We start from the raw sequence: 27441 nt of genomic DNA, 5'->3' as shown, positions 1-27441 counted from the left end.
CCAGGTTCCGGCTGAAATCATATTCAAATCCCTGTCCCTGGGGGCGGGGGAGCGGCTGGTGAGAGGTCAATGGGGAGAAAAGGAGACTTGTGTACTACTTTAAACAATAAAGAATTTAAATTAAAAAAAAATAAATCCCTGTCCCTACCACTTACCTGTGTGGCCTTTGGCCAACTACTTGGCCTCTCTGAGCCTACATTTCCTCATCCATAAAAAGGAAATAATAGCTCCACCCCAGAGGGCCGTGTGCTGAGTGCCCGACAGACACAATGCCAGCCCACAGCGAGGGATGGACAGATGCTAGCTGTTGTTATTAATGAATGTCCTGAGCTGTCGGAGTCGCCCAGGGCATGGCAGGGGCTGGCAGCGTTTGGGAGCTCTCTGATGTTCATGTTTGCAGGAAGGGTAGTCAGCGAAGGCGAGGTGACACCTGATGCAGATCTGGACGGACGAAGAAGCCTGCCCCAGGCAGCCGGTGCCTGGCTCACACATAGGGTTTGCGGAATATACAAACGATACCACGGTCACGTGCTTGTTTGAGAAACACAGGCCCCGAGCCTCCTGAGCGATCTTTCTTGCCAATCATGGGCTCTTACAACCCCTCCCTGCAGACACTCCCCCGACACCAGCACTCACCCACCCAGGCAGCTCCCCTCGGTGGTTTGAATGACTTTTAATAGGAACTCTCCTGTGTCCGTCTGTCCCTCTGTCCAGAGACACGGGGACATGCAGGACAAGGTGACGCAGTACAGTGTGTGGACATGTCACTCCCCCCCCCCAAAGGGTCAAGTAGAGGATGGCGCTGCGGCATCCATGCCTTTCCCGCCGCCCGGGGGGTCTGCCGAGTCACCATCTGCAGGGACAGCATGTGGCTCCCATGACAGGAGCCAGGGAAGAAGGGGCTTCCGCAGTCCCGGCTGAGGACTTGAGTCTGATCCAGGTCTCGGTGTCGGCCCTGAAGCTTGAAGCAGAAGATCCCGGGGCTGCTGCTCTGTGTGGGAGCTCGAGGGGGGGGCGGGGCCCAGGGTGGCTCCACGCCCCTAGAGCCCTCGGGGCAGCTGGGTAAGCCCCTGTCTGCTCACGTGTCACTCATGGAAGAACCGGAGGAAGGGGGCTGGGTTTTTGAGGAAGACAAGTGGAAAAGGATGAGCAGTGAAAGTGAACAAACAGCCTCCCCCGGGGCTGGGTGCAGAGCACCAGGAAAGTCCCAGCCAACGAGGTGTCCACGCCCCTGGCCTGCGGCCCAGGCTCTCCAACGGCAGCTCCAAGAGCAATGGGAGGTCAAGAACCTGGAGGCTGGACGGGGTTCCTGGGACCGCGGGCAATGGTTGTTGGCAGAGAGGAAAGTGTCCGCAGTGGCTGGGCCCGGCCAATTAGGGATCGACGAAGGAGACGGCGATGTAGCGGGTGCCCTTGGTGGTGGGGAGCCCCTCGTGGTAGTGCGTGAGTCTCCCGGGGTGCATGAGGGCCCAGCCCTTCCGTGGGGCTCGGATGGAGCAGTTGTAGCGCAGGAACCGACAGCCACCGCCCTAGGAGACATGAAGTGTCAGTTTCCCAACAGGAAGCGTCAGTTCCCCAACAGGAAGCTGGGCCCTTCCCCCACCCCCACCCCCTCTTCTTCCATCTGAGCCACCACAACCAAGCAGCCCTCAGCACAGCCTGCCTGGGATGCCTGTGGAGTGACAGCCATATGCTGCCTAAGGGGGTCACTCAGCAAAGACCGAGTGATCCAGAGTCAGGCAGCCCTAGCCGGCTTGGCTCAGTGGATAGAGCGTCGGCCTGTGGACCAAAGGGTCCTGGGTTCGATTCTGGTCAAGGGCACATGCCCGGGGTTGCAGGCTTGATCCCCAGTGTGGGGCATGCGGGAGGCAGCCAATCAATGATTCTCATCATTGATGTTTCTATCTCTCTCTCCCTCTCCCTCTCTGAAATCAATAAGATATATATATTATTTAAAAAAAAGAAAGTCAGGCAGCCCTGGACAAAGGTCAGCCACACCCTTTATTAACTGTGACCAGCCTGAGCCTCAATTTTCCCTTCTGGAAAATGGGCGTTAAATTGCACAGAGTTGTGAGCATTCAATAAGATGATACAAGTAAGAGCTTAGGGCCAGGTTTTTCAACCTCAGCACTATGGACATTTTGAGCCAGATAATTCTTTTTTTTTTTTTTAACATATTTTTATTGATTTCAGAGAGGAAGGAAGAGGGAGAGAGAGATAGAAACATCCACAATAAGAGAGAATCATGGAGCGGTTGCCTCCCGCAAGTCCCCCACTGGGGATCGAGCCCACAACCCGGGCATGTGCCCTTGACCGGAATCGAACCTGGGACCCTTCAGTTCACAGGCTGACGCTCTATCCACTGAACCAAACTGGCCAGGGCTCTTTTTCTTTTTTTTTTAAATTGTGGTAAAATACACGTAACATAAACTTTACTATGGTAACCATTTTTAAGTGAGCAGTCCAATGGTATCATGTACATTCATACTGTTACACAGCATCACCACGACGGGCCAGATCATTCTTTCTTATGAGGGCTTTACCCACTAGATGCCAGTAGCACCGACAATGTCTTCGGATATTGCCAATGTCCTTTGGGGAGGGTGGCAAAATCGTCCCCTATGAGAACCCCTGGCACATTGTCGACTCTCAAAAAAACAGGTGTTTTTATGGGTCTCCTTCACAGTGTGTAACCCGGGACTGAGTCACAAAAAACTCCTTTAAAATAGTAGCTTATGGAGTGAGTGAATGAATGGATGAATGGCTCTATAGCTGATCACACCCACAGGCCTCCCTTGGGGTCCTAAGGCCCCAGAACTGCTCCCCCTCACCCTCATGTCTTCCTGGTTTCCCTAGACTTCCCTCCAGCCACAAGCCTGGGTTTAATCATTCCCAAAGCAGCCCTCTTCCAAGAATGATGCGGACCCTGAACTTGTTACTACTAGCTACCACTCCTTGAGTCCTTACTACGTACACAGTTACCTGGATGAGCTCATGTCATCCTCACAACTGTGGGGAGGGCACTTTAAGTTTTCCCAAGAGATTGCCTGAGGCCCCCGAGCAAGGGGGAAAGGGGGGGCAGGACCCAGGTGAGGTCATCTGGCTCTAGGCCTCCTGGCCCCTTGCTCTCTTGGGTCTAAAGCCCTCTCCCTCCTGCCAAACTGCTGAGCCCGCCCCTCCCAGGAAGCCTTCCCCACGGACCTAGCGCCCTTTCTCTCCCGTTCCTAGTTCTCTGGTGCTGGTGCATCCTGGGCCCCTCAGCTTCAAACACCCTGCAAGCTGCTCACCAGCCAGCCCTCCCTCCTGCCTGCTCCCTGGGCCAGAGCGGCCCTGCTCACCTCGTAATCCACCCCGACCCTGTTCAGGGCGATGTTGATGGTGAAGGTGGAGGCGTCGTGGTGTGGCATCAGCGAGGGCTGCTCGTCGGGCTTGTAGCGGACGACGAAGGCCAGGTCGAACTGGGCCTGTGCCAGGGAAGAGACACAGAGAACCCGCATGAGAGGCGGCGCAGGACAGGAAGGAAGGGTGTCCAGGCGGCCCTCAGCGCCTACTGGAACGTCGGCTCCCTGAGGGCAGTTTATCTAACGCTGTGTTCTCCAGGGCCTGGTACAGTTCCTGGCACAGAAAAGGTCCTCAATAGAAATGTGGGGAGGAAGGGAAGGACAGAAGGGAGGGAAGGAAGGAGAGAAAAGAGGGAAGAGAAGGGAAGGAAGGTGGAATGAATGAATCTAATCCTCACACCCTCCCACCTATCTAGGCGGGTGGTCCCTTGAGGACAGGGCCCAGGTGTTTGGAGAAAACCGTGTGAAGGAGGAAGTGACAAGTACAGAAGCCAAAGAGGCATCAACAGACATATGAGTGAGGGAGCTCAAGGGGACCCGAGGGAAGAAGGGCATGCTGGCCACTGACCGGGGGCTTGTCCGGTGAGCTGGCATGGCAGTCATAGATGCAGGGGTCAGGGACACAGAGGAAGGACTCAAACGGTCCTATGATGTCAGAGGATAGAGGCAGAGTGGCCCCGCCTTCCCTGGCCCCAGCACCTGAGAGGAGGAGACTTCTCCCCTGCCTAGACACCAAATATTCAGGCCTCTGCCCAGCTGGGAACACTTCTCTCCCCTCCTCCTCTCCCCCTCCCCAGCCCCTCCACCCCCTGGGTCCTGGCTGCACCCAGCCGGCCCACCCTGGTGTAGTAGCCGGGGTAGAGCTTCTCCGTCACGGGCGCGATGTACTCCACCAGGAACTTGTGCCACTCCCGCTCAAAGCTGATCTGGTTCATGTGGATGTCGATGGTCGGCACATTCTCGTAGCCGCCCTGGATGCGGTTGTCCTGGAAGCGACCCAGAGAGGGTGGTGAGCAGAATTCTAAGATGGCCCGATTCCTGCCACCTGTCCAATCCCCTCCCCTTGACCTTGAACCTGATGGGATAAGGGCAAAGGTGAAGGGGTTTTGCAGGTGTGATTAAGGTAACTAGTCAGTCGACTTTGGTTTAATCAAAGGGGAGATGATGCTGGGTGGGTCTTCTTTTTTAATATTTTTATTGATTTCAGAGAGGAAAGGAGAGGGAGAGAGAGAGAAACATCAATGATGAGGAAGAATAATTGATCGGCTGCCTCCTGCATGCCCCCTACTGGGGATTGAGCATGCAACCTGGGCAGGTGCCCTTGACCGGAATCAAACCTGGAACCTTTCAGTCCGCAGGCCAATGCTCTACCCACTGAGCCAAACCAGCTAGGAGGCACTGGGTGAGTCTATAAAGGAGGATCTTGGAGTCTGGCCGGTGTGGCTCAGTGGCTGAGCATCGACTTATGAACCAGGAGGTCAAGGTTCCATTCCCGGTCAGGGCACATGCTCAGTCCCCAGTAGGGGGCGCGCAGGAGGCAGCCGATCAATGATTCTCTCTCATCATTGATGTTTCTATCTCTCTCTCCTTCTCCCTTCCTCTCTGAAATCAATAAAAATATATTTTAAGAAATAAATAAATCAGGGAGGCTCTTGGAGGGAGAGAATCTCCGTGCTGGCCCGGAAGGGGCCAGTCACCTTGAGCTCCGCAGCGGCAAGGACATGCATCCTGCCGTGTGAGCTTGGAATAGGAGCCCGAGCCTCAAAGGAGCACCAACCCCAGCTGACACCCCGACTGGGGCCCTGGGAGACCCTGAGCAGAGCACCCAGCCAAGCCACACCCAGACCCCAACCCACAGAACCCGGAGATAATCAGTGGATGTTTTAAGCCGTTAAGCTTGGTGGTCATTGGTTATACAACAGAGACCCATGCAGAGGGCCACAGGGCAGCTCAGGCACGAGCGTCCCGGGAAGCCCAGGCACTGGAGGGCAAGGACCAGCCAGACCCAGAACAGATGGGCTGTGCAGGTTACTGGACTCTGGAGCTTAGCTCCCGGACCAGAGATTAGTCAGGCTGAGGTTAGCCACTCTCTGAGGCCCAGGCCCAGGGCGCATGTGCCTTTAACCAGGGGTCCTGGACTCTGCAAGAGGAGGGCAGGCAGGGGGTTCCTCCTTCAGCGGGGCGCCACTGGCTTCTGCGGTCGGGTGCTGTCGCCTCCTAATGGCTCCTCATCCACACCTGCTCACTCCTCCCCCTTTCCACGCCCAGCCTGGGAAGGAAGCTCAATCACTGGCATAACAAACAGGAACTGGAAACCTAGCACCTTCAGGCTGAGGCAGCTCAGTCACCCAGCGGCAATGGCAGCTTAGAGACCAGCACTCCATCCCATTCCGCCAACCCTCTATTCCTAGACGCCGGCCACCCCTCTACTCCTAGACGCCAGCGCCCTCATCTGAAGAGTCCCAGGCAAAGAGCTCTGAGGGCGGGCCTGGGTGGAGGGGCAGCCTCCCACCAGCCCCAGTCCAGGCGCCTGGGGCTCCCACCTTGTTATCTCCCAGAGACCACTGGCCGTAATGCTCCATCTCCTCCACCAGCTCGTCACAGGCCGTCTCCGTGAAGATGGGGAACCAGTAGACATCCGGGCAAGGCTGGGGAGGGTGGGGACTCGGTCACAGGGGTCCAGAGTGAACCGGCCTCATCCTCCCCCTGACCCCATGGCCCTCGGCAGAACCCGCCACGGGCAGGACCCCTGTGTGGCCTATGCCCTGCCCCACCCTGGTCTGAGAGCCTCTGAGTGTCCCCCTGAGAGTCCCCAGGGAGCCCGGACTCAGGGAGATGTTGAAGGAAGAAAGAACTGGAGTTCGGAGCTGGCCAAGGTCACAGAACTGCCAGGGCCAAGGCCAAAGCCACCCGAGTGTGGACATTGAGGGGCAGAGGCCTGCTGGCTGTGGGGAAACACGGGCCATGGTCTGCAGCTGAGGCCACATTTGGGATGCTTTTCCTCTCTTTCCTGCCTGGGCCAGAAAAGAAGCCTGAGGCCCCCGGCCCTGCAGACTCCAGCAGGAAAGTGCCAGCAGGTGGAAGGGGCCACCGCTGCCCCCTCCCTCGCCGGAGCACAGGAGGGGGCCGCGCCGCCTCCCCCAGGTCAGCTCGCTTCGTTCCTCTGTCCTCCGGGTGTCGGGTATAAATCCAGAGCTTCATTCCCAGGGGTGCCCAGTCCTCACCATCTCCACCAGCTTCCCCGCCAGGGCCTTGGTGTAGTTCTCGTGAATGTACTTCTCCTTCCAGTCCTGTGGGGAGGGGGAAGCGGGATGGGGTCCTGGGAGCTGGCCTGGGCCAGCTGGACTCACCCCGTGCTCAACTCCCTGGGAGGCTCCAAGAGGGGCCTCCTCCCCCCAGGCCACACACAATGTAAGTGAAGGTCTGCATGCCTGGAGCAGCCGGGTTGCCTCTGTGCCCACTGGGTGCGTTGTGTTGTTTGGGCGTAAAAGGGTGCCCACGGGAGCTGGTGTTTGCATGTGTATGTACACGTGTGCACGTGTGTACAGGTCTACGTGAAGATACAGGCATGTGCCCACATCAGCCACAAGCTCACCATGTGTCAGAACACTGTCACAATTTTCTCCTCTTCTGATCACAACATTCTCAGGGGCCAGTCAGGCTGGGACAGTATACCCATTTTAGAGCTAAAATAACTGAGGCCCCAAAGGTAGAGAGAGGCTCAATGAAGTCGCAGCTAATGGGCCTTTGACTCCTCGTCCCTCCTCCACTAGATGGCGCTGCCTCTCAAAACACCCTCCTCTTTCTACTCAAACCCGCAGACAGGCCCCCTGGGGTGAAGGAAGGCAGGTGGCCCACAGCGTCCCAGTGTCAAGCTCTGAGAGGGAGGCAACTCTGGCTACAGGATCACCGGGGCCCCTTCCACTCCCACCACTCCCTCCTGCCCGCCCAGGCCTCACCTCAGGGTTGCTGAACACCTCCCAGAGGTCATTGTGGAGGTGGGTGGTCTGGTAGTTGTCCAGGGAGAGCAGGTGGCCAAAGGTGTGCCGGTTGGTCAGGAACATGTACACATCCTGGGGAGACCAGGCCGATGAGAGAGACCCTCCCCTCCCCTGCACTCCCTGGGAGGGGCATGACAGCAGCCTCCTCTGCCCACCGGGGTCACCTAGACCTGACACTGGGAATGCCATCAGGGAAGGCTTCCTGGGGGACTGAATGGGAATAAAAGAACGAATGTGCCCAAGAAGAGGATGGTGTTCTGATCCCGAAGTTTGGGGCACAGGGGGAAACATCAACGTGCTGTCACATTTTTTAAAAGCCACAGAAAACATTGGGTGCGGCACAGAACAGGGTAAGGGTGTTTCCTGGGCACGTTACTTGGAGTACATTTAGATAGAAAGTTTCGGGGTTTTTTTTAGGTGCTGTCAAAAGTGTAAATAAAATAGTCCGGCCGGCGTGGCTCAGTGGTTGAGCATTGACCTATGAACCAGGTCTCGGATAGATTCTGGTCAAGGGCACATGCCCTGGTTGCGGGCTCCATCCCCAGTAGGGGATGTGCAGGAGGCAGCTGATCAATGATTTTCTTTCATCATTGATGTTTCTCTCTCTCTCTCCCTCTTCCTTCCGCTCTGAAATCAGTATAAGTATACTTTAAAAAATAAAATAGATGGTGTAAAACCCGGGTCTGCTAAAATGATCCCCACAGACCCGGAGGACCAGCCTGCGTGCCAGTGCCCTGCATGTCCCCACCAGGCCTTGGAGCAGCCCTGCTGGAACCTCAGAAGCTCCAGGGCCTATGGTGACTAGGCAGCCCACCTTCCCCATCAAGGGCCTCCTCTGACCACCCCCCCAGGGCTGACCTGCTGGCGGACGTTGGCGCAGAAGGCCATGTCGGGGTCCAGCTTGCTGTGGTGGAACAGGTCTGTCTGCTGCAGCTCAGCCCGCAGGGCACTGCCTTTCATCAGGTAGATGTTCGAGATGTAGGGCACGTTCCAGACGCCGCTGAGTGAGAGAGAGGAAGACGGAGGGGCCGCAGGCTCGTGTTGAGGGTCACAGATTAAGGGCCAGGGGCCAAGGGGAGGGCATGATAGTGCTGATTGGAGTCCCCTACCCTGGGCAATGGGCCCAGGATCATTGTCGGGAAGTCCTTCTGTGTGTCTGACTGCAGTCTCCCTTGCTTCAGGTGCGGTGGGAATTTGAGGGCAATAAGGACAAGAATACTGGGGGAGGGGGTGCTGCAAGGCCAGGAAGAAGACAAATGGGGGTGCCCCCCATCCTGTCGGTACTCACACACGCCGCCCCTGCACGATGTCCACGTAGTCCTCGGAGCGGGCGTAGTAGCCATCTGCACTCAGTGCTCCCCAGAAGTTCGACCACAGCCTCCCATGGCGGGTCATCAATGGGGCAATGACGTTCCTAAGGAAGGGAGCGCCTCAGAGGGGTCCCTCTGCCCACTGGGAGTTCGGGGCGGATCTAACCAGGTGTGGGGAAGGGTCGGGGTCCGTTTCAACCTGCAAGCACCTCCCTGGGGCAGGGCCTGGAGGTAGGTTTGGCCCATCTGATACCTTTTCCCTCCCACAGGGCGGCCAAGAACAGAGGGTGTGAGAGTGATGACTTGGGGCTTGTGGTGGTGGGGGGAGGGCAAGGAGGGTGGGTGTGAACCAAGACAAGATTGCCAGGCTGGGGCAAGCTCAGGGTAGTCGATGAGGCCAAGGCAGGGGAGGAGGACAAAGGCAGGGAAGGGCTCCCAGCAGGGGCCCAGGCCTATCCCGGGAGCCAGCCCAGGAGCCCCGCTCTGAGGGCCCATCTGTCTGCCAGCCGCAGCCCACCCACAGCCTCACTTGTTCTGCTCGATCAGCAGTCGCAGGATTTGGGGCTCGGTCAAGGCCACGTCTGCATCCACGCTGAAGTAGTAGGTACAGCCATGGTCCTGCCGGCATAAGTCCCTGCAGGCAGGGGGACGCAGGGTCAGTGGGGGCGGCGGAGGGGTGGGGCTCCAGTGCCAACCTCCCCACCCAGGGTCGCGGAGCTAACCGCAGCTGCACTCTCCACCCCCGCCCACCTTGCGATCACAGGGACCGGCCACGGCTCTTTAGAGAGGTTGGGCCGCCCTGGTGCAGGTTGGGACCAGCAGCCTCGAAGGTCCCTCCCAATTCCAAGACCCAAACCCTGATGCAGATCCCAAACTCTCAAGACGAAGGCCCAGAGCTTGACAACTGGTATCAACCGCCCACAGACAGGCTCCCACCGTGCCCAGGGCCAGGGGCAAACTGGTTGTGCCTTCCTGGAGGGTGTCTGGATACTGGTATCAAAGCCTTAATTAAGATTCACGATCCAAATCCAGCCCACTGCCCAGTTTCGCGTGGCTCATGAGCTAAGAATGGTTTTACATGTTTAACTGGTTGGGGAAAAGCATCCAATAAGTTGCATGAGAATCACAGACATTCAAACGTCAGTGTCCATAAATAAAACTTTGTTGGAGCCCAACCAGGCTCACGCACGCTACCCCAGCAGAGCTGAGTGGCTGCGGCGGGGCCCACAAAGCTGGTTTGCACAGATACACAATCTAGTCCTTCATGGGAAGGCCGCCAACCACGGATCTGGACGGTCCAATTCTTCTACAGTCAACATACATTATGGGGCAATCAGAGATTATTTCTCTGGTTGTCAGCATTTATTGTCTTCCGGTCCTCCAGTCCTTCCTAAACGCTGACACTGCTCAGCCCCAGCCAATTGCAAGACCAAGGCAAGTTCCCCATCTGTCAGATGGAAACACGGAGGCCCAGAGAGGGGCAGGAACCTGCCGGAGACCACCCAGCCTTCCGAACTCCTGTCTCCCAGTCTGGTGCTCTGGCCACCATGGCCTCTCTGCCCACCACTGTCAGCAGAGATAACCACATCCCCTCTGGCCCCCAACTCACGCGCCCATGTTCCTGGCATCAGCATTGGCCACCTGCATCTCGGGGCCCACCAGCTTCACAGACTGGTACTCGCCACCATGCTCCGCCAGGAACTGCTCCACCTGAGCCTTGTGGTGCTGTTCCTGGGGAGGGGGGTTGAGGATGAGGACACGGTCCCCACCAGGGACCACCGCACCTTCTGCTACTGCAGGCTGCCCCCCTTCCTCCCTGGCACATCCCAGCCACCTGCTTTCCTAAACTCCACGCCTCTGCCCGCCCAGGCCAGACCTTCTGCCTGGAATGCCCTCCCTGGCCACCCTCTGACCATCCTCCCCTGACCAGGCCAGGTCCACAGGCCTCTTGAGCCTCTGCGGCTGCCCCCCTTCCTCCCTGGCACATCCCGGCCACCTGCTTTCCTAAACTCCACGCCTTTGCCCGCCCAGGCCAGACCTTCTGCCTGGCATGCCCTCCCTGGCCACCCTGTGACCATCCTCCCCTGACCAGGCCAGGTCCACAGGCCTCTTAAGAGCCTCTGCCACCAGGACAGCACCCCCAACCCACAGGCCTCACATCCAGATCGTTGATTCCGCTGGGCCAAGCCCCGGCTACTCACGTGGTTGTGAATGAAAAGCCGCATCCGTTTCTGGGGATAGTGGAGGCGCAGGAGCCGCTTGAAGAACAGGGACAGGAACGGCGTGGGCTGTTCGATGAACACGCCAACCAGGACGGAGGGAAGAGCTTCATCCTGCGTGGAGAGGGGGCAGCGGAGTCCAGCCATGCCCAGCCACTGAGCCACCCCTGAGCCAGAGTCGCGTGAGCCCTGACTCGGAGCGAGGACTAGTTGATGGCAGGCGCTTGGCTGGCATGGGGTGTGATGTGGGGCCACAAATGAGGAAGAAGGTTTGTGGGATGGGGACGGGGCTGCAGGAGAGCCTGAACGACCAGGCAGAAAAATTGGAAGGCAGGCATCGGGGGAAATGTGGAGCCATGTGTAGTCTGAGAAGGCTTCCAGGAGGAGGTGCCTGGTGAGGAGCAGGATGGAACCCCAGACAGGGAGGTAATCCCTCTACCTTCCACCAAAGACAACAGTCTCTTCCAGAATCACCCATCTTCCCCAACCCCAGCTTCTGGCGGCCTTACCCCGATGCCCTTGAGGCTTCGTAGGCCCTCGTCACACACAACACAGCCGGTCTCGAAGGTCCAGAAGCGCGGGATGTAGTTGCCCAGGTAGTTCAGCTGCAGCTGTGGGGGACGAGGGGTCTGAGAGGTGCCAGTCCCACCCACCTGCAACCACTGAGGCCTACCTTCCTGGGCCCCAGCCAGCTGCCACCCCTGAGGGAGCAGGAATGTGACCTTGTTTTGGGTGGGCCCTGAAGAGGGCATGCGCATCCCCCGAGGTCACCACAGCTGAGGGAGGGCAGAAGGAGGGCTTGGTGCCCTGGTGCTTTTTCATCTCAGGACTGGGCTGAGAGCTTGTAAAATGCAGATTCCCGGGGCCCGCCCCTTCGAGATTTCCACTGGCCAGCTTGTGGGCGGGGGCGGGAATTCTGCGTTTTAACACATCCCCCTTCCTTTGATTGATTCTGATTCGAGTGGTTGAGGACCTCTCACTCAGAGAACTGTGGTGTGAACCAGGGGCCAGTTCCTCAGGGCCCCGTCTGTAGCTCCAGGAGCATGGGGGCCAGTCTGTCCTGTTCATGACTGACCAGGCCTCATGCCCTGGTGCAAACATTCAATAAATATTTCTTAAATGAGCAAACGAGCCTGCCCTGGGGTGACGGAGTGTGGGTGACTTGGGGCAGCCGAGCCTGGGCCTGGGTGGGGGCAGTGGCTTCCTTTGTGCCCTGCTGTCCAGCAGGATGAACAGGGCGTCAGCGACTAAAACAGCAGGAACGAGGCTCCACGTTGAACTCAGATTTGAGGGCAATGCCTACAAGCTCTTGGGCACCAGGTGGGTGGCCCTGGCCCCAAGGAGAAGCTGACCCCCTCCCACACTCCCCAGGGCCTGGGGCCCCTCCTACCTTGGTGGGTCCGTTGCCATGAATCAGGACTGGGAGGGTGTCGTAGGCCAGGTTGCGAGCTCGAACGTGGCCCATTTCAAACTTCAGCACAACCTCATCTGGGGGTGAGAAATTACAGCGCCACCCAGCATCAGACCCAGAGGCCAAACTCAGGGGCTGACAGGCTGGGCTCAAATCCCAGCTCTCCCCCAGTGAGCAGGTATCCCCGTAGGTTAGTATTTCACCTCTCAGCACCTCAGTTTCCTCATCTGTAAAATGGGGATAAGAGTGGGAGGACCGTATGTCCAGTGAGCACTTAGCACCGTGCCTGGCACAGGGTGAGCATGGAATCCACAGAAACCCACATCAGTTACTGTGATTACTGATGAGAGCTGGAAGCCAGGGATGGAGGAGGTGAAGACTGAAATATCCCAGCTCCAGACACAGCTCAGAGAAGCCCCACTGGCAGGGTCTGGGAGGCGGCCGCTCTGACAGGCATGCAGAGCAGCCCTGAGTACACGCCAGCGACACAGGACGGCCTGGGAGGGACAGGGGACAGATCCTGGTCTGGTAGAGAGAGCCCTAATCCCCATGCTAGGACCCTCTTCGTGTGCACGTAAGACAGGAAGCTACTTTGTTCGACAGTTATATAACCCAGAGCAGCCTTTCCCAAGGCCTGGGAAATGCTGGGGAGGCAGGGCTTTGTGGTGGTGACCATGAGAGGGGAGCCCCTCTGTGCAAGCTCTTGGCCCCCACCGCCCCCCGGGGTGAATCGGGCCCAGTTTATTAACCTAGGCTCAGGAACTCCCAGAGGCCACAGCAAAAGGGTGTGATGTTCCCACACCTTCCTGGGAGAGGGCCAGGGCTTTCCTCGGATTCTCCAAAGGGTCCATTTATACCAGTGATGGCGAACCTTTTGAGCTCGGCGTGTCAGCATTTTGAAAAAACCCTAACTTAACTCTGGTGCTGTGTCACATATAGAAATTTTTTGATATTTGCAACCATAGTAAAACAAAGACTTATATTTCTTATATTTATTTTATATATTTAAATGCCATTTAACAAAGAAAAATCAACCCCCAAAAATGAGTTCGTGTGTCACCTCTGACACGCGTGTCACAGGTTCGCCATCACTGATTTACACTATAAATTCACCAATCAGTGATCGGGTCCAACTTCTCTTTTCTAAAGACGGGGAAACTGAGGCCTGAGGTGTGTGTGTATGTGTCTGGCCTGAAGTCACCCAGCAAGCTAGTGGCAAAGCAATGCCATCACCAGCCAGGGATCTGGGGTCAGCCCAAGGGCTTTGGAGTTTCAAGAACCAACTGGCCTTCACTTTCCAACTCCCTGCCAGGTCAGCCCCTGCCCCCAGGCCAGGAAGCCTTCAGCTGGCGGTGGAGGGCAGGGGAAGGAGGTGAAGCAGGTTCACCTGTGAGGACTGGGGTCAGGGGCAGGGTGGGTACCTGCTGTGTGCATTACCAGGCTGGCAGGCTACTTCCCTGCCCTGGTGTTGGGTGAATTCGGTAAACTGACCTCTCGACCCTCCTTTTTCCACCCACAGGGACATACAGCTCTGCCCCAGGTGGTCTCTGAGGACCTGGGGAAGAGGCGAGCGACCTCCCAGCACATCCCACAGAGAGGAACCAACCCTCTCTCCCCCTTGGGCTCAGGCCCTACCTGAATCCCCCTCTCCTTCCCTCCATCCCCTCCCTGTGGGGGCTGCTCACCCAGGGCTCCATCCAGGTTCTGGAAGATGCGGCAGCGGTGGTCCAGGGTGATATTGATCCGCTCCTGCAGGAGACAGGGCACCAGGCTGCGTCAGGGACCGGCCCTGGCAAGGACAGGGCTCCATCGCACCCACTGTGGGCAGCCTGCCCCCCACCTCTGCCTCTTCCTCACCACATCCGCTTTGCCCAGCTGGGAGCCCTGGGAAGGCCAGCCAGTGGCCAAGCCCCTAGGATCTACGGGCCGAGTGGCCCCATTTACAGAGAACCAGGGGCTCTCGGCACTGGAAGGAATCTAAGGAAACAGCGGGTTCCATTGCAACAAGAACCCTAATAATAACAAACACTGTTTAGTACTTGACTGTGTGCCAATCGCTATTCTAAGTGCTATATACACGTTAATTAATTTAACCCACACAATACCCTCTGGGAAAATGCCATCATCACTGCATTTAACAGATTTAAAAAACAAGGCACAGAGCGGTTGGGTAACGTGCCCAAGGTCACACAGCTAGTAAGTAGCTGACTGGCATTTGAACCCAGGTAACCTGGCCCTGAAATCCCTGTTCATGGGCACAATGCTGCCTGTTCCACTCCACTGTGTCTCATGGAGCCCACGGCCAGGCCGAGAGAGGGCAAGGGGCACTCTAGGCTCCGCCCTCATCCCAAGCAGAGCAGCTCCATTTTCATGGCTTAGTCCCCGGGCTTCTGCAGTGATGTCACTGGAGGCAAAGGGGAAGGAGGAAGGACTGCGTGAACAAAAAGATCAAGTTTATAGTTTCCACTGCACAGGCCGACTGCTTCATTTCATCATTCTGTGGATGATAAAAACGGAGGCCCAGAGAGGGGAAGTGAATTACCCGAGGTCACACAGCACAGCATGGGTGGAGGATGGGGAGGTCAGCAGGGCAGAATCCAGGAGTCCTGACACCTAAGAGCACCCTGAGTTTCCTGTCTACCCAGAGGCTCCTGGCTGGGGCTGGGGCTGCACTGGCCTGGTTCTGCTACCTCCGCTCCCCTCGATGACCCCTGCCTCTTTGAGCCAGGCTCAGCAGTGGCCTGTTAAGCTCTCATCAGCCCCCCCCAGGCACAGTAGGCAGCTCAGCCTGTCATTCTTTTCAACGCCATCACCATCACCTGACATGAGGTTGTAAACTCCTGTCTCCCCACCTCAGGGCCATGAGGGCGCAGACCCCAACTCTCTTGTTCATTGCCGTATCCCGGCCCTGCACCTGTCGGTGTCTCCCACATAGTGAGCGCCCAATCAAGATCTGCTCAATAAATGAGCGAATCGATGAATTGTTAAATGGGGGTGTCAAGGCCAACCCAGGGATTCAAGACCTACAGGGGCTGCTCCCAGTGCAGCCTGGCCCGTGGGATCAGGTCCCCCCAGCCCCACCTGCTGACTCTTACCCTCTTCTCCTTGTCCAAGAAGATCTTGGTGTAAAAGAGCTGGTCGCTGTCACTGTCCTGGCCCTCCCACTCGGCCACCAGCTTGCTGAGGCTGGGGGCATAACCGATGAAGCCTGGGGGTTGCGTGAGGACACACAGAAACAGATACTTAGCTTCCAGCCTCCAAGCTAGGGGCCTCTTCCCAGCCTCCCCTCTTCTCCATGTCCTACTCCTTTATCCACAAGCCCTGCCTCCTCTCAGAAGTCCTCCTAGATTGAGAGGAGGTGATGTCCATCGGCTGGACACAGTCTGCCAGTTAGTGTCATTTAGTGCAAGTTCCCACCGAGCCCAGAGAGAAAGACCGATGGTGCCCACTAAATTGTACCAGCTTAGATGCTGGGCTCCACACAGATGGTGAATGAATGGATTACACCAGGAGTTCCTAGAGAGCAGAGCTGGTGGGCGCAAGCTGGAGCCCTTTTCCCATAGTTACCTTGGAAACTTGGCCCAGAGAAGGGCAGAGGCTGGGCCAAGGGCACACAGCACATGGGGGCTTAAAGGGAAAAACCCACACAGATCGCTGGCTATGGGGAAGGCTGGTTAGAGGAGGAGAGAAATGGAAGAAGGTGGACAGCCAGGGAGGGCCCTGCCCCAGGGACACCTGTACCCCAGGGCCAGGCCATCTGGACTGTGCCAACTCTCTCGGCCTGTGGGAGGAAGTGGCTTCTGTGGCTGGACAGAGAAATCCAGGATAAAATATGGGTTTTATGCTCTGCAGTGGGAAGCCACTGAGTGATGAGTGTGGATTTGCCTCTGGCTCTGGGCGGAGCATGGACTGGAAGGGCGGGGGTGGAGCTGGCGGGACAGTGTGCCGATACTAGATGCCAGGAGCCCAGTGAGGCAGCAGCAGTGGCTGTGGACCTCGGGGCAGATTCGGGAGATATCTTTTCATCCTCACCAGAGGATATGTTTATTGATTTTAGAGAAAGGATGTGGGGGGCAGGGTGGGGCGAACGGGGAGAGAGAGAGAGAAACATTGATCGCTTGCCTCTCATATGCTCCCCAACTGGGAATCGAACCCACAACCTTTTGGTATATGGGACAACGCTTCAACCAACTGAGCTACCTGGCCAGGGCAAGAGATCTTTTGAAATGGGAGTCATGTGACCCACCAAAGGACTGAGGTGGGGGAGGGCAGGTTTCGCCCTATGCAGATGGATGGCTGTCAATGAGATGAAAAAGACGGGGCGGGGGGGGGGGGTTTAAAAATTAAAGAATCAGGAATTCTACTCAGGAGAGCCTGTGTTTGGGATATGAGCGACATCCTGTGGACACCGAGCGAGTGAGGAACCTCACGGAGGCAGCGGTGGGTTCCTCTGAGCCCGCCCAGCCCGGCCACAGCTCCTCACCTCCAGAGCCCAGGAACCTCTTGCCGTCGGACACCACTGGGTACTTGGCCTCCAGCCTGCGGTCGGGGTAGATGAGCTCCTCGGCCGAGAAGACCACCTGGCTCCTGGCCTGCCGGAACTTCTTCAGGAGCTCCCGGGGCCCCGAGGCAAACACCACGTCGTAGCTGCAGCCGGAGCCAGAAGACGGGCAGAGGTGAGCAGGAGTGTGGAGAGGGCCCAGACCTGGATCGAGGCTTCTACAATCCCCCTCCTCCCAATCTAGGGAATGGGTCTGCCCTACTGTCCCTGGCCTGGCCCGCCAGGTTTCCAACCCCACCCAGGACAGAGAGATGGTCCCCATAACCCATGCCCTTCTCCCACTAAGAGAGTGGCTTGTCACACCTGGGCAGGTCCCCCACCCATCTTTTCACCAAGATCGGGAGTGGGCTACACCAGAGGGTCTCTCCTGGGATACACAGACCCCCTAAGACTTAGACAACCTTAGCTAGAGTGATCTCCCATTTCAGATGTCCTGGGAGAACCTCAATTTAAAATATTCCTCTAGCCTGGCTGATGTGGCTCAGAGGTTGAGCATTGACCTAGGAACCAGGAGGTCACGGTTTGATTCCTGGGCAGGGCATGTGCCCGGGTTGCAGGATCGATCCCCAGTGTGGGGCGTGCAAGAGGCGGCTGAGTCTCTCTCATCATTGATGTTTCTATCTCTCTCCCTCTCCCTTCCTCTCAGAAATCAATAAAAATATATTTTTTTAAATTTTTTTTAAATAAAAATATATTCCTCTATCTCCCTGCCGAGGGACCCGCCCAGGTAGCCCCCCGGCCGCTGACCTGTCTGTGAAGAGAATGACCAGGTTCTCCTTGTCTGCATGCTTCTCCAGAGCTTTCTTCAGCAGCCGAACCTTCAGCCCTCCCCCCGCCGATGCTGCCTTCTCTCCATGCCAGTCCTCCCCGAGGCCCAGAGCCTGCAGAGAAAGGCCCATTAAAGATGGTCAAGTGACCATGCGTGACCAGTCTGTGTCCCATCCCTCCTTCTCCCATAGCCATGGTGTGAGCATGTGACCCCAAAAGAGCCTATCAGAGTCTTCCCTGGGACTGTTCTATTAAAATTAAGGAAAGACTGCCTTATCTGCTGAGGTTGAGAAGCTGGTGGCCACCTTGCCACCACATACAGAGAGTATGTCTGCAAATGAAAACAAACAGGGCCTAAAGACAAAAAAGACAAAGACTTTACCATGCTTGAACCCCCGGATCCAGCTGTGCCTGAAGCAATAACCCTGTTTCAAATCTCATTCATGTGAGCAAAACACACGTTCTTTCTGGCTCGATGCCGCTCGATTGCAAGTTGTATAGGCAGAGACATGGCTTGTGTTGTCCATCATCCCTGGTGCCTACCGTTGTGCCTGACACAAGGAGGCACTCAGCACGCTCAGCTAAATGGAGAAATGCCTCCCTGTGGGCTCAGCTCCATGGGCCAGACACAGAGGACACACTCCCATGACTCCAAGGACTGGGCATAGCCCGTGCTTCTTCAGAAGACTGTTTGGACAGTGAGGTCTCCAGACTGTGGGCATCCCCAAATCACCCGGGGGAGCTGTGAAATGCCAGTGCCCTCTAACCTAGTCACTCCCTCGCCCCCCCCACCCCCCATGAGCCCGTGCACACTACATTGAGCACCAGCCAGTGCCCTCTAACCTAGTCACTCCCTCGCCCCCCCGACGAGCCCGTGCACACTACATTGAGCACCACCCCCACACACCTCTCCAGTCTCACGCTCCCCACACTCTCCAGCCCATGGTGGATTTTGCTTATGTCTTTCTCCCTCTTGCTTTTCCTAACTCATTTCCAACGTTCAGGTGTCCAGAAGTTCCCCCTGTTGCAGCTGTAGACAATCGGCTACCCCAGCCATAGACAGCAGCAGCCCCAGGCAACACACTGAAGATAGGAGTGGGAGACAAACACAGCAGAGGATAAATAGCCCAGAGATGACTTGGGGAGTGATAAAGAAGACGGTCCAGAAAGCTGAGCGAATTTGTGAAGAGACCAGAACCCCAAGAACGCCTGAGAACATCTTTCTTGCCATGCTGACAGTCACCAGCTGTGCGGTAATATCACCAGGGGCAAACGGGGACGTCCTCCCTGGGTAAGACCCCTTACGTGGGCTGATCCCCCGCCTAGTATCGTAAGTATATGGGCAAAGTATAATTACATGGGTGTCCCCACCCAGCTTCCCTTTTTATACGACACAGAATCAAACTACTGCTCCTTTGTGTGTAGAATTAAAGAGAGGTTTTTCTTGGCTACCATCCACACCAAAGGAGGGGGAAGCGAAAACCTAAATACAATTACTGTCGATGCTTGCTCCTGGGAGAGGCAAAGAGAATAGAACATTACTAAGACCTCCCCTCACTAAGCCATTATGTAAAAAGTTTCATGAATGGCACCCACCAGCAGCAAACTTAATAACGGATTTTTCTTTTGTGGATTGGAGCCCCTACGGGTCTGCGTATAGTAATAATCAATGGAAATCAGCTGCTGCACTTGCACCAATAAAATGATATAGTTTTAACTATAGCTTAAATAATTCCATTCGTACCTTATAGGGAACTCCCGACAAGACAGTATTTACCGCTGCTTGTGTCAATGAAAAATCACTTTCTTGGTGCTTAGGGTAAAGATAACACCACCCTTAATATTTTGGAATTACAGCAGCATACTGTATAATTATTCCAGGCAGACTTACAAACGAATTCCTTAGATGCCTGGCAGCAATTTAAAGAAAGAATTTACTCCTTTTCACTGAATCTCCTTACTTTTGCCTTTTAGCATAACCACTATTGCCTGTCTCATTCTTGTTCTTATATGTTTAATTTTAGTCTGCAGATGCGGAATAAAAATCTTAAAAGAACCCGAGCCCTGCAAGCGGCATATCAACATCTATTAAGAAATCAAAGAAGGGGGAATTGCCGAAAGCCAAGATCAACAGGAATTAATATAAATGCGAGAAGTCCGGTCAGAAAGCTGAATGGGGCTTCTGATATTCAGAAGGCTGACTGTCTGCATTGTTATTACCTACTGCTGACTCAGTAGCCGAAGGCAACCCCCCAAACTTGACGATCTCTTTACTGTTTCCCAAACATCACCTCTGATAAGTCTGTTTGCATTCCTAAAAGGCAATTGTGTATTCTAGTAAATAAAAAGCAGATGGGAACGGAGACTGGAGACTCGGTGGAACCTCATCCCTAGAACCAAGTTCACAACTGGCTTCCCCCGTAATTTCCAAATTTATATTTCTTGTCTTGTGTATTCATTTGCGTGCAGCCCTTTCTCCAGGTCTTTGAACCCAGGCCACGCTGGCCGTGGTCCCACACCCTGTGGCTCCAAGTCAGTTGGGGAAGGTGGACACGCAGCTCCTGGACTCCCCCTCCACTCCTCGGCTGTCTCTGCCCCACCTGGGGAGCCCCTTACCTGGATCTTGTAATTGAAGAACTGGGCTGAGCGCTTGAAGCGTCGGAACCCCTCGGTCTCCTTCGTGGCCACCGTGAGAACTAGGAGGTTGTCTAGGGACAGAGAAGGGTATGGTGAATGGGATGGAGGAGGACAGGTGACAGGTAGGGGCAGGTCACTGTTCTTGTCAAATCCCACAGGCCGTGGCCCCATTTCCATTATAGACAAGAGCCCAAGGCCCAGGTGGGAAGGGATGTGCCCAAGATCACTCCGTTGGTTAGTGACGGAGCTGGGATGTAACCTGGGTCTCCAGATTCTCCTCCAGGGCTCCATTCACCTGCAACTGACCAACATGACAGGGAGCGTCCTGAGCAGAGGTATCCGCATCTTGCATTGTGGGACTGGGCCTCTCTGGCTTTAGGGGGCTCTGGGCCAGGCACAGGGGCGGAGGGAAGGACTCACTCTGAATGCTGCATTCTGGGAGGACCTCTCCGGCCCACGCTGGACATTAGCCCAGAGGCAGCCACCACTATCTACACTGCACCCAGAGCAGACGTTGCTAATCAACTCCTATAGACTCTCTTGCTGAGTCTCACTCATCCTTGGATTCTCCCAACACCATGAGAACCAATGAGAGTCGGCTAGGAGTGGAAACCGCCTTGAAATCCTGGCCATTGACCAGAGCAGCTGTATTACCTTTTTTTGTTTGTTTGTTAAACCTCACCTGAGGATATTTTTTCCACTGATGTTCAGAGAGACTGGGATGGAGGGGGAGAGACAGAAACATCTATGTGCGAGAGACACATGGATTGGTGGCCTCCCACATGAGCCCAGCTGGAGCTGGGATTGCACCTGCAACCCAGGTATGTGCCATTGGCCAGGACCCTTTGGTGGTTGGGCCGATGCTCTAACCACTGAACACACTGGCCAGGGCTGTATTACCTTTTTAACACTGGACCTCTCCCAGGCTCTGTAGTACAGCTTCACCTCTACAATGGAACCCATGGGAAACGACTCCCCAGAAAGCATCTCTGGGAGCCCTGGGGAAGCCCCTCCCAGACCACACTTTGAGGCTGAATCCTCTGAGGAGTAGTGAAGGCTCTGGTCAGAGTCCCAGCTCTGCTCCTTCCCAGCTATGTGACCTTGGGCAAGTCCCTGACCTTTCTGCCTTGTAGACTAGGGATTAATAACAATACCTTCTTCCCAGGCTTCTGGACTAACTCCAGGAGATCAGGCCTGTACAGTCCTGTTGGAATGCTGGCACAGGCTAGGAGATGTTACTGGTGATGATGAATGAGAAGCAAACGCCTTGCTCTGGCATTCAAGGCCCTTGCTGATCAGTCCGATGATGCACTCATTCCCTCCAGCAGCGAGTGGGCCTCCTCCAGCCAGAAGTCTCACCTTGTGGGCGCATCCCTCCTTCCAGGGCTCCCTCCCTGCCCTTTCCCTGACCTTCCTCCAGGTCCCAGGGCCACTGACAGTGATGCCTCTTCCCCACCACCTCTATGAAGCCTTCTCAGATTTTTCCTGCCCTCCGGGGCAGGACCCCACTTTGCAGCACTCATCATTGTTCCACTGGGTGACCCTTCCTTCCCTGGGGTCCAGGACTTAACACTTTCCTGGGTGAACAGACCCACTAAGTGGTGTGACCAGGCCAGCAGAGGCAGGTGAGGCCCCCTGACTCCCATCCTAGGAAGTCAAGAGGAGCCTGGGCTCAAAGAACTAAGGGTAGTGTCTCATGTGGTTGAGCATCCTCCCATACACCCAAAGGTCTCAGGCTCAATTCCCCAACAGGGCACATACCTAGGTTGTAGTTCAATCCCCAGATGAGAGACAACCTATCTCTCTCTCTCTCTCTCTCTCAAATCAATAAGATTTGAGTCACAGGCCCAGTCGGGGCACATGCCCAGGTTGCAGGCTCAATCCCAGTTGGGGGGCATGCAGAAGGCAGCCAATCAATGATTATCTCTCATCATTGATATTTCTATCTCTCTCTCCCTCTCCCTTCCTCTCTGAAATCAATACAAATTTATTTAAAAATAAATAAATTAAATAAATAAAAAACCATGTCCTCAGGTGAGGATTAAAAAAATAAAATGAAACAGAACAAAGGGGCCCGCCCAGCCTGGCAGAGCTGGCAGAGCTGGCTGAGCGGAGGGGCAGGGTGCTGGCCCAGAGCAGGGGGCTGGCGCCAAGCAGCCCGGCAGGGATTGGCAGGAGTCCACAGGGTGGGCCCAGGGACCTGCGGCCGAAGGGGTGGGTGCACTAGGCAGGTGTGGAGAGGGGAGGCCTCACTACCTGACCCTGGGGTCCAGGAAAGAGGGGCGCTTCTCAGCCTTGGGGAAGGGCTCCCCCTAACTCCTGCCAGGGTTGTTAAGTCCCTGCCCCGGTGAGGAGAGGCAGCGCTGCCGGCTCGGAGGCCCTGCTGTCTGAGGCCCTCTTGTTGTCCACAGGGGCTCCTGGGGACAGGAAGAGTGTCACATTTCACGATGGAAAAAGCCAGGGCGTCTGTGAGATTCTGGATTCTCCATTAGATCCCGACTCCTGAAGTCAGGCAGCGAGCGAGGGAGTGAGGGGGGAAGGGGTGCTAGGTCTCCAGGCTCCTTTTGGGGTTTCTGCTTGCAAATCACCATAACAATGACGGCTAAGCTTTATGGAACACTCTCTGCTCGCCAGACTCTGTTCTGAGCCTTTACACCTACTAAAGCCCCGCCCCCTACAGTTGGGAGCCCAGGCCAAAGGCAGGTGGGCGGGGCCCTGGTGCTTGGAAATTGAATGCCCCAGGGTGACGCTTGCCCTATGGCAGCGGTTCTCAACCTGTGGGTCTCGACCATCGGAAAACACATATAAAGGGTGTCCCAAAATTCAAACAAGATTTGAATTTTGCGTGAGCATTAACAACAACAACAACAACAACAAATAAAAGCCTAATTTTACTTGGTTTATTGAATCAGATTCTAATATCTGTTGCCCTTTGATTTCAATCCCTTCAATTTGATAAGCATTACCAAGTACCAATGATGGCCCAGGAGCAGGGACAATGAAGACCAATGAAGACCACGGCTTTGCGTATGTGCCAGCAAAGCCATGGAGGCCTTTTACCCGATGTGCTATTCCATACATAAGCCTATACTGTATACTTTATGAATCAATAAAAAGTTTACAATTTTTAATTATAAACCTGTGTTTTCTATCAAAATTACTTCTTGCGTGAATTTTGGGACACCCTTTAGCATATCAAATATTTACATGACGATTCATAACAGTAGCAAAATTACAGTTATGAAGTAGCAACGAAAATAATTTTATGGTTGGGGGGCACCACAACATGAGGAACTGTATTAAACGGTCGCGGCATTAGGAAGGTTGAGAACCACTGCCCTATGTGGTGCCCAGAGCTCTGAAGCAGCTTAGCCGGGAAAAGATTCACCCCATGCCCTAGCCAGTCTGGCTCAGTGGATAGAGTGTCAGCCTGTGGACTGAAGGGTCCCGGGTTCAATTCCAGTCCAGGGCAGGTATCTGGTCACAGGCTCCTTCCTGGCCTGGGCCCTGGTCAGGGCGCGTGCAGGAGGTAACCAATCAATTGTTTCTCACTGTCTTTCCCTCTCTCTTTCACTCTCTAAATATCCTCGGGTGAGGATTAAAAATAATAATAATAAAATGAATTAACTTAAAAAAAAAGACTCACCACGTGACAGGAGCTGGTGCCAGGGCCCCCATGAGGCCTGACACCCAGGGCTCTGGGTCCTGCTGACCTGCTGCCCAAAGTCCAACCGTGGTTTCCCCAGGTGAATGGCCCATGATCCAGGTCAGCAGAGATGAGCAGACAGTGGAGTGGAGTGGCAGACAGATAGCAGGCAAGTACCTTAGCGTCTACATGCCTGTATCCTCGTCAGCAAAATGAGAGTAATAACCACAAAAATGTACCCTCCTCCAGAGACTCCCACGCGGGTTCGAGGAGCTGATGTCCACAAAGTGCTGAGCACAGCACCTGGCCGTGGGGCTCCATGCATTCTTGTCCTCGGGAAGCTCCCCTAAGATGGGTGAGGGCAGGTTCCTGGGGGTCAGGGGCGGAGAGGAGCCCCTCCTGAGAGGCTGAGCCAGGGTGGGGAGAGCAGACACCTCTCTGGGATCCCAAGAGAGGGCTGAGAACTCAGGCTGGGTTCTTTGGGCTCCGGCTGACGTCCCCTCTGTCCCAAGCAGTGCCAGCCCAGGCATGTGGTCTTGGCTCTCAAGGCGTGCACGCCGGGCTTGATGTGACATGGGTCAGGCAGAATGGCAAGAGATGGGGAAGTCTAGTAGCCTCAGGTCTCCTCCTGACTCGTACACACCCAGCCAGGCCTACCGGACTCGGGGAACATTTCTGTCCCCTGCACAGTGAAGGCATGACCCCCACCCAAGTCCAGGGTCCCCTGGTCCTTCCCTCTCCATGTCAAGGCCTGCAGGGAAAGGTGGGGGGGTGGTCTGCACTCTCCCAGCCCCTCAGCTCTACGGAAATTTGCTTGTTTGGATGCTGCTTTGTGGAAGGCCTTTTTCTGTCCCCCACATTGGTCTTGGGGCTCGCCTGGGACAGGGTTATGTCTCCTCCCTCAGGCTCTCTGGGAACCAAGGGTTCACAGGAATGAGCAGTGGGCCTGAGTCCCAGTCAGTGACTTTACTTTCAACCAGCTGTGGCAACCTGAGGCCAGGAGTTTATAACCTTTCAGAGCCTCAGTCTTCCCATCTGCAAAATGGGGTTAATGATTCCTTACTTCTCAAAAGGGTCTGAATGGAGCAAGAGATGCACAGAGTCTCAACTTGAGAGCAGCTTGACAACAGCCCCATACCTGGGACCCGCTGCCCCTTCTCCATCAATGAATGGTTATGATCTACTGGGTTATCTCGGCGACACCATGCTGTGGGGGCTGGCCGCCTTGTGTCTACTTTGCCCGCTCCCATCACCTGCTGGAGGTCAGGGCACCTGAAGCCTTGTCACTGATTTGGTCCCTCCCTGACTCACCTCTCTGGGCTTCCTTGTAGGGGGCTAGGTTTCTCTCATGAGATGGTCTGAGGTGGAGGGAGTTCACAAAAACAGAAGCAGAGACCCTGGCCGGTTTGGCTCAGTGGATAGAGCATCGGCTGGAGGACTGAAGGTCCCAGGTTTGTCTCTGGCAGGGGCACGTACCTCGGTTGCAGGCTCAATCCCCGGCCCTGATTGGGGAGCATACAGGAGGCAACCAATCGACGTGTCTCACTCACATCGATGTTTCTCTCTGTCTCTCCCCCCTCTTCAACTCTAAAAATCTATGGAAAAATATCCTCAGGTGAGGATTAACAACAACGACAACAAAAAAACAAAACAAAAACAGAAGCAGAGGAACTGCCAGCCGAGGCCCAGGGAAAATAAAGGCTATTATAGGGTCCGTGGCTCCCAGCCAGTGAGCGGACCCTGGCCACAGGCCCTTTGCACACACCACCAGCCCAGCCCTGTGCTCAGCACCTCCCTCACTGGGTTTTCTGACCTGTCCTCCTGCCCTGCTGGTATACTCCAGGAAAGATGGCAGCACTGGGCCAGAAATGCCTCTGTGGGCCAGGCCTTGAGCTGAACTCTCAGCAGGCCTCATCCTATGGAATCCTTGAGGGAGCTCTAGGAGTGAGGTAGTATAGCCCCTGTTTTGCAGGCTAGGATACCAAGCCTCATGGAGATCAAGCAACTGCCTTGACCAGAGATGCGTGGCCTTGGGCACAACCTGGCACAAAGGAACACGCAAGAAATGGTCCAAGGGTCTGCTAACCTACTACCCCGCTCCCTCCAGTTCCCAGGTTCCCCAGGAGGGTGGGCCCAGGGAAGAGAGGATCATGGGAGGTGTGGCCAGTTCAGATCTGCTGCTGGATTAACGACAACGACAATAAAAAAACAAAACAAAAACAGAAGCAGAGGAACTGCCAGCAGAGGCCCAGGGAAAATAAAGGCTATTATAGGGTCCGTGGCTCCCAGCCAGTGAGCGGACCCTGGCCACAGGCCCTTTGCACACACCACCAGCCCAGCCCTGTGCTCAGCACCTCCCTCACTGGGTTTTCTGACCTGTCCTCCTGCCCTGCTGGTATACTCCAGGAAAGATGGCAGCACTGGGCCAGAAATGCCTCTGTGGGCCAGGCCTTGAGCTGAACTCTCAGCAGGCCTCATCCTATGGAATCCTTGAGGGAGCTCTAGGAGTGAGGTAGTATAGCCCCTGTTTTGCAGGCTAGGACGCCAAGCCTCATGGAGATCAAGCAACTGCCTTTACCAGAGATGCGTGGCCTTGGGCACAACCTGGCACAAAGGAACACGCAAGAAATGGTCCAAGGGTCTGCTAACCTACTACCCCGCTCCCTTCAGTTCCCAGGGAAGAGAGGATCATGGGAGGTGTGGCCAGTTCAGATCGGCTGCTATGGGACTGCCAGGATCTACCTATACCCTTCTGGGGGCTCTCAGATGCTCAGCGGGCAGCCCTGGAGGTGGCCCGGGGAAGGCAGGGGAGAGTAGCACCCACTCAGGATAGTGGGGCCCGCTCTAACATCCCACCTGCCTTGGGGATGTGGAAGGAACACTAGACCCAGAGCCCAGAAGACCTGGGGGCAACCACTCCAGAGCCGGAAACGCCTGGGCAGTCATGGCACCTATCTGGGCCTGTCTCCCCATGTGCAAACTGGAGAGGGTAAGACCCACCAGTCAGGGCAGGGGCGGGGCAGACCACGGAGAATGTAGCTGAAAGTGCAAGCAGCTCTGCAGCGGGACCCGCCCCTTCCACACCCCCACCCCAGGCACCTCACCAGGTGGCCGCTCATCCCCATGATCTCTTGGCCAGCTGGGCTCTGGAACCAACCGGACGCAACTGGGTGTTAATCTTGGTTCCCAAGCCCACAAGCTGCACGCGTAACCGTGGGCAAGTGAATCAACTCTGGAGCCTCAGTTTGCCCAGCTGAAAAATGGGCATGAGAGAAGGATGCACACCCGAGGGTTGCTATCAGGCTTAACTGACGCCTGGCCTCTGATAAGGGCTCCATAAATAGTAGCCTCTGTCATTATTAGGGGAGCTATTATTTGTCTCTCTGGGTGCTGAACGGGACTTCCCTCCCAGATGTGGGAACCATAAGCCCAAGACGGGAAGTGATTTTTCCAAGTCATCCGCGAATCAGTGGACAAGTAGCCAGAACTCAGACAACCTCCCCACCCTACCCCCCCCCCCGCAAGCCAGCCCAGGCCTCCTGTAGAT

General features: G+C 55.7%; 1 protein-coding gene across 1 annotated transcript; it reads right to left on the bottom strand.

Moving 5' to 3' along the window:
• Positions 1–654: 654 nt before the first annotated feature.
• On the bottom strand, positions 655–20464 carry PLOD1 (procollagen-lysine, 2-oxoglutarate 5-dioxygenase 1). Its single transcript, XM_005873483.2, has 18 exons — positions 20228–20464; positions 17591–17724; positions 16766–16929; positions 15378–15490; positions 13968–14031; positions 12262–12359; positions 11381–11482; positions 10854–10985; positions 10262–10383; positions 9182–9286; positions 8631–8756; positions 8201–8342; positions 7301–7414; positions 6566–6631; positions 5885–5989; positions 4181–4327; positions 3339–3464; positions 655–1529 (listed from the first exon to the last, which is right to left on the bottom strand). The coding sequence occupies exons 1-18, from the start codon at positions 20423–20425 to the stop codon at positions 1374–1376; spliced, it is 2214 nt and encodes a 737-aa protein (XP_005873545.2). The 5' UTR covers positions 20426–20464; the 3' UTR covers positions 655–1373.
• Positions 20465–27441: the final 6977 nt, after the last annotated feature.

Source organism: Myotis brandtii, unplaced genomic scaffold (assembly GCF_000412655.1).
Source record: "Myotis brandtii unplaced genomic scaffold, ASM41265v1 scaffold410, whole genome shotgun sequence".
NCBI lineage: Eukaryota > Metazoa > Chordata > Mammalia > Chiroptera > Vespertilionidae > Myotis > Myotis brandtii.
This window is presented reverse-complemented; position numbering and strand designations above follow the sequence as displayed.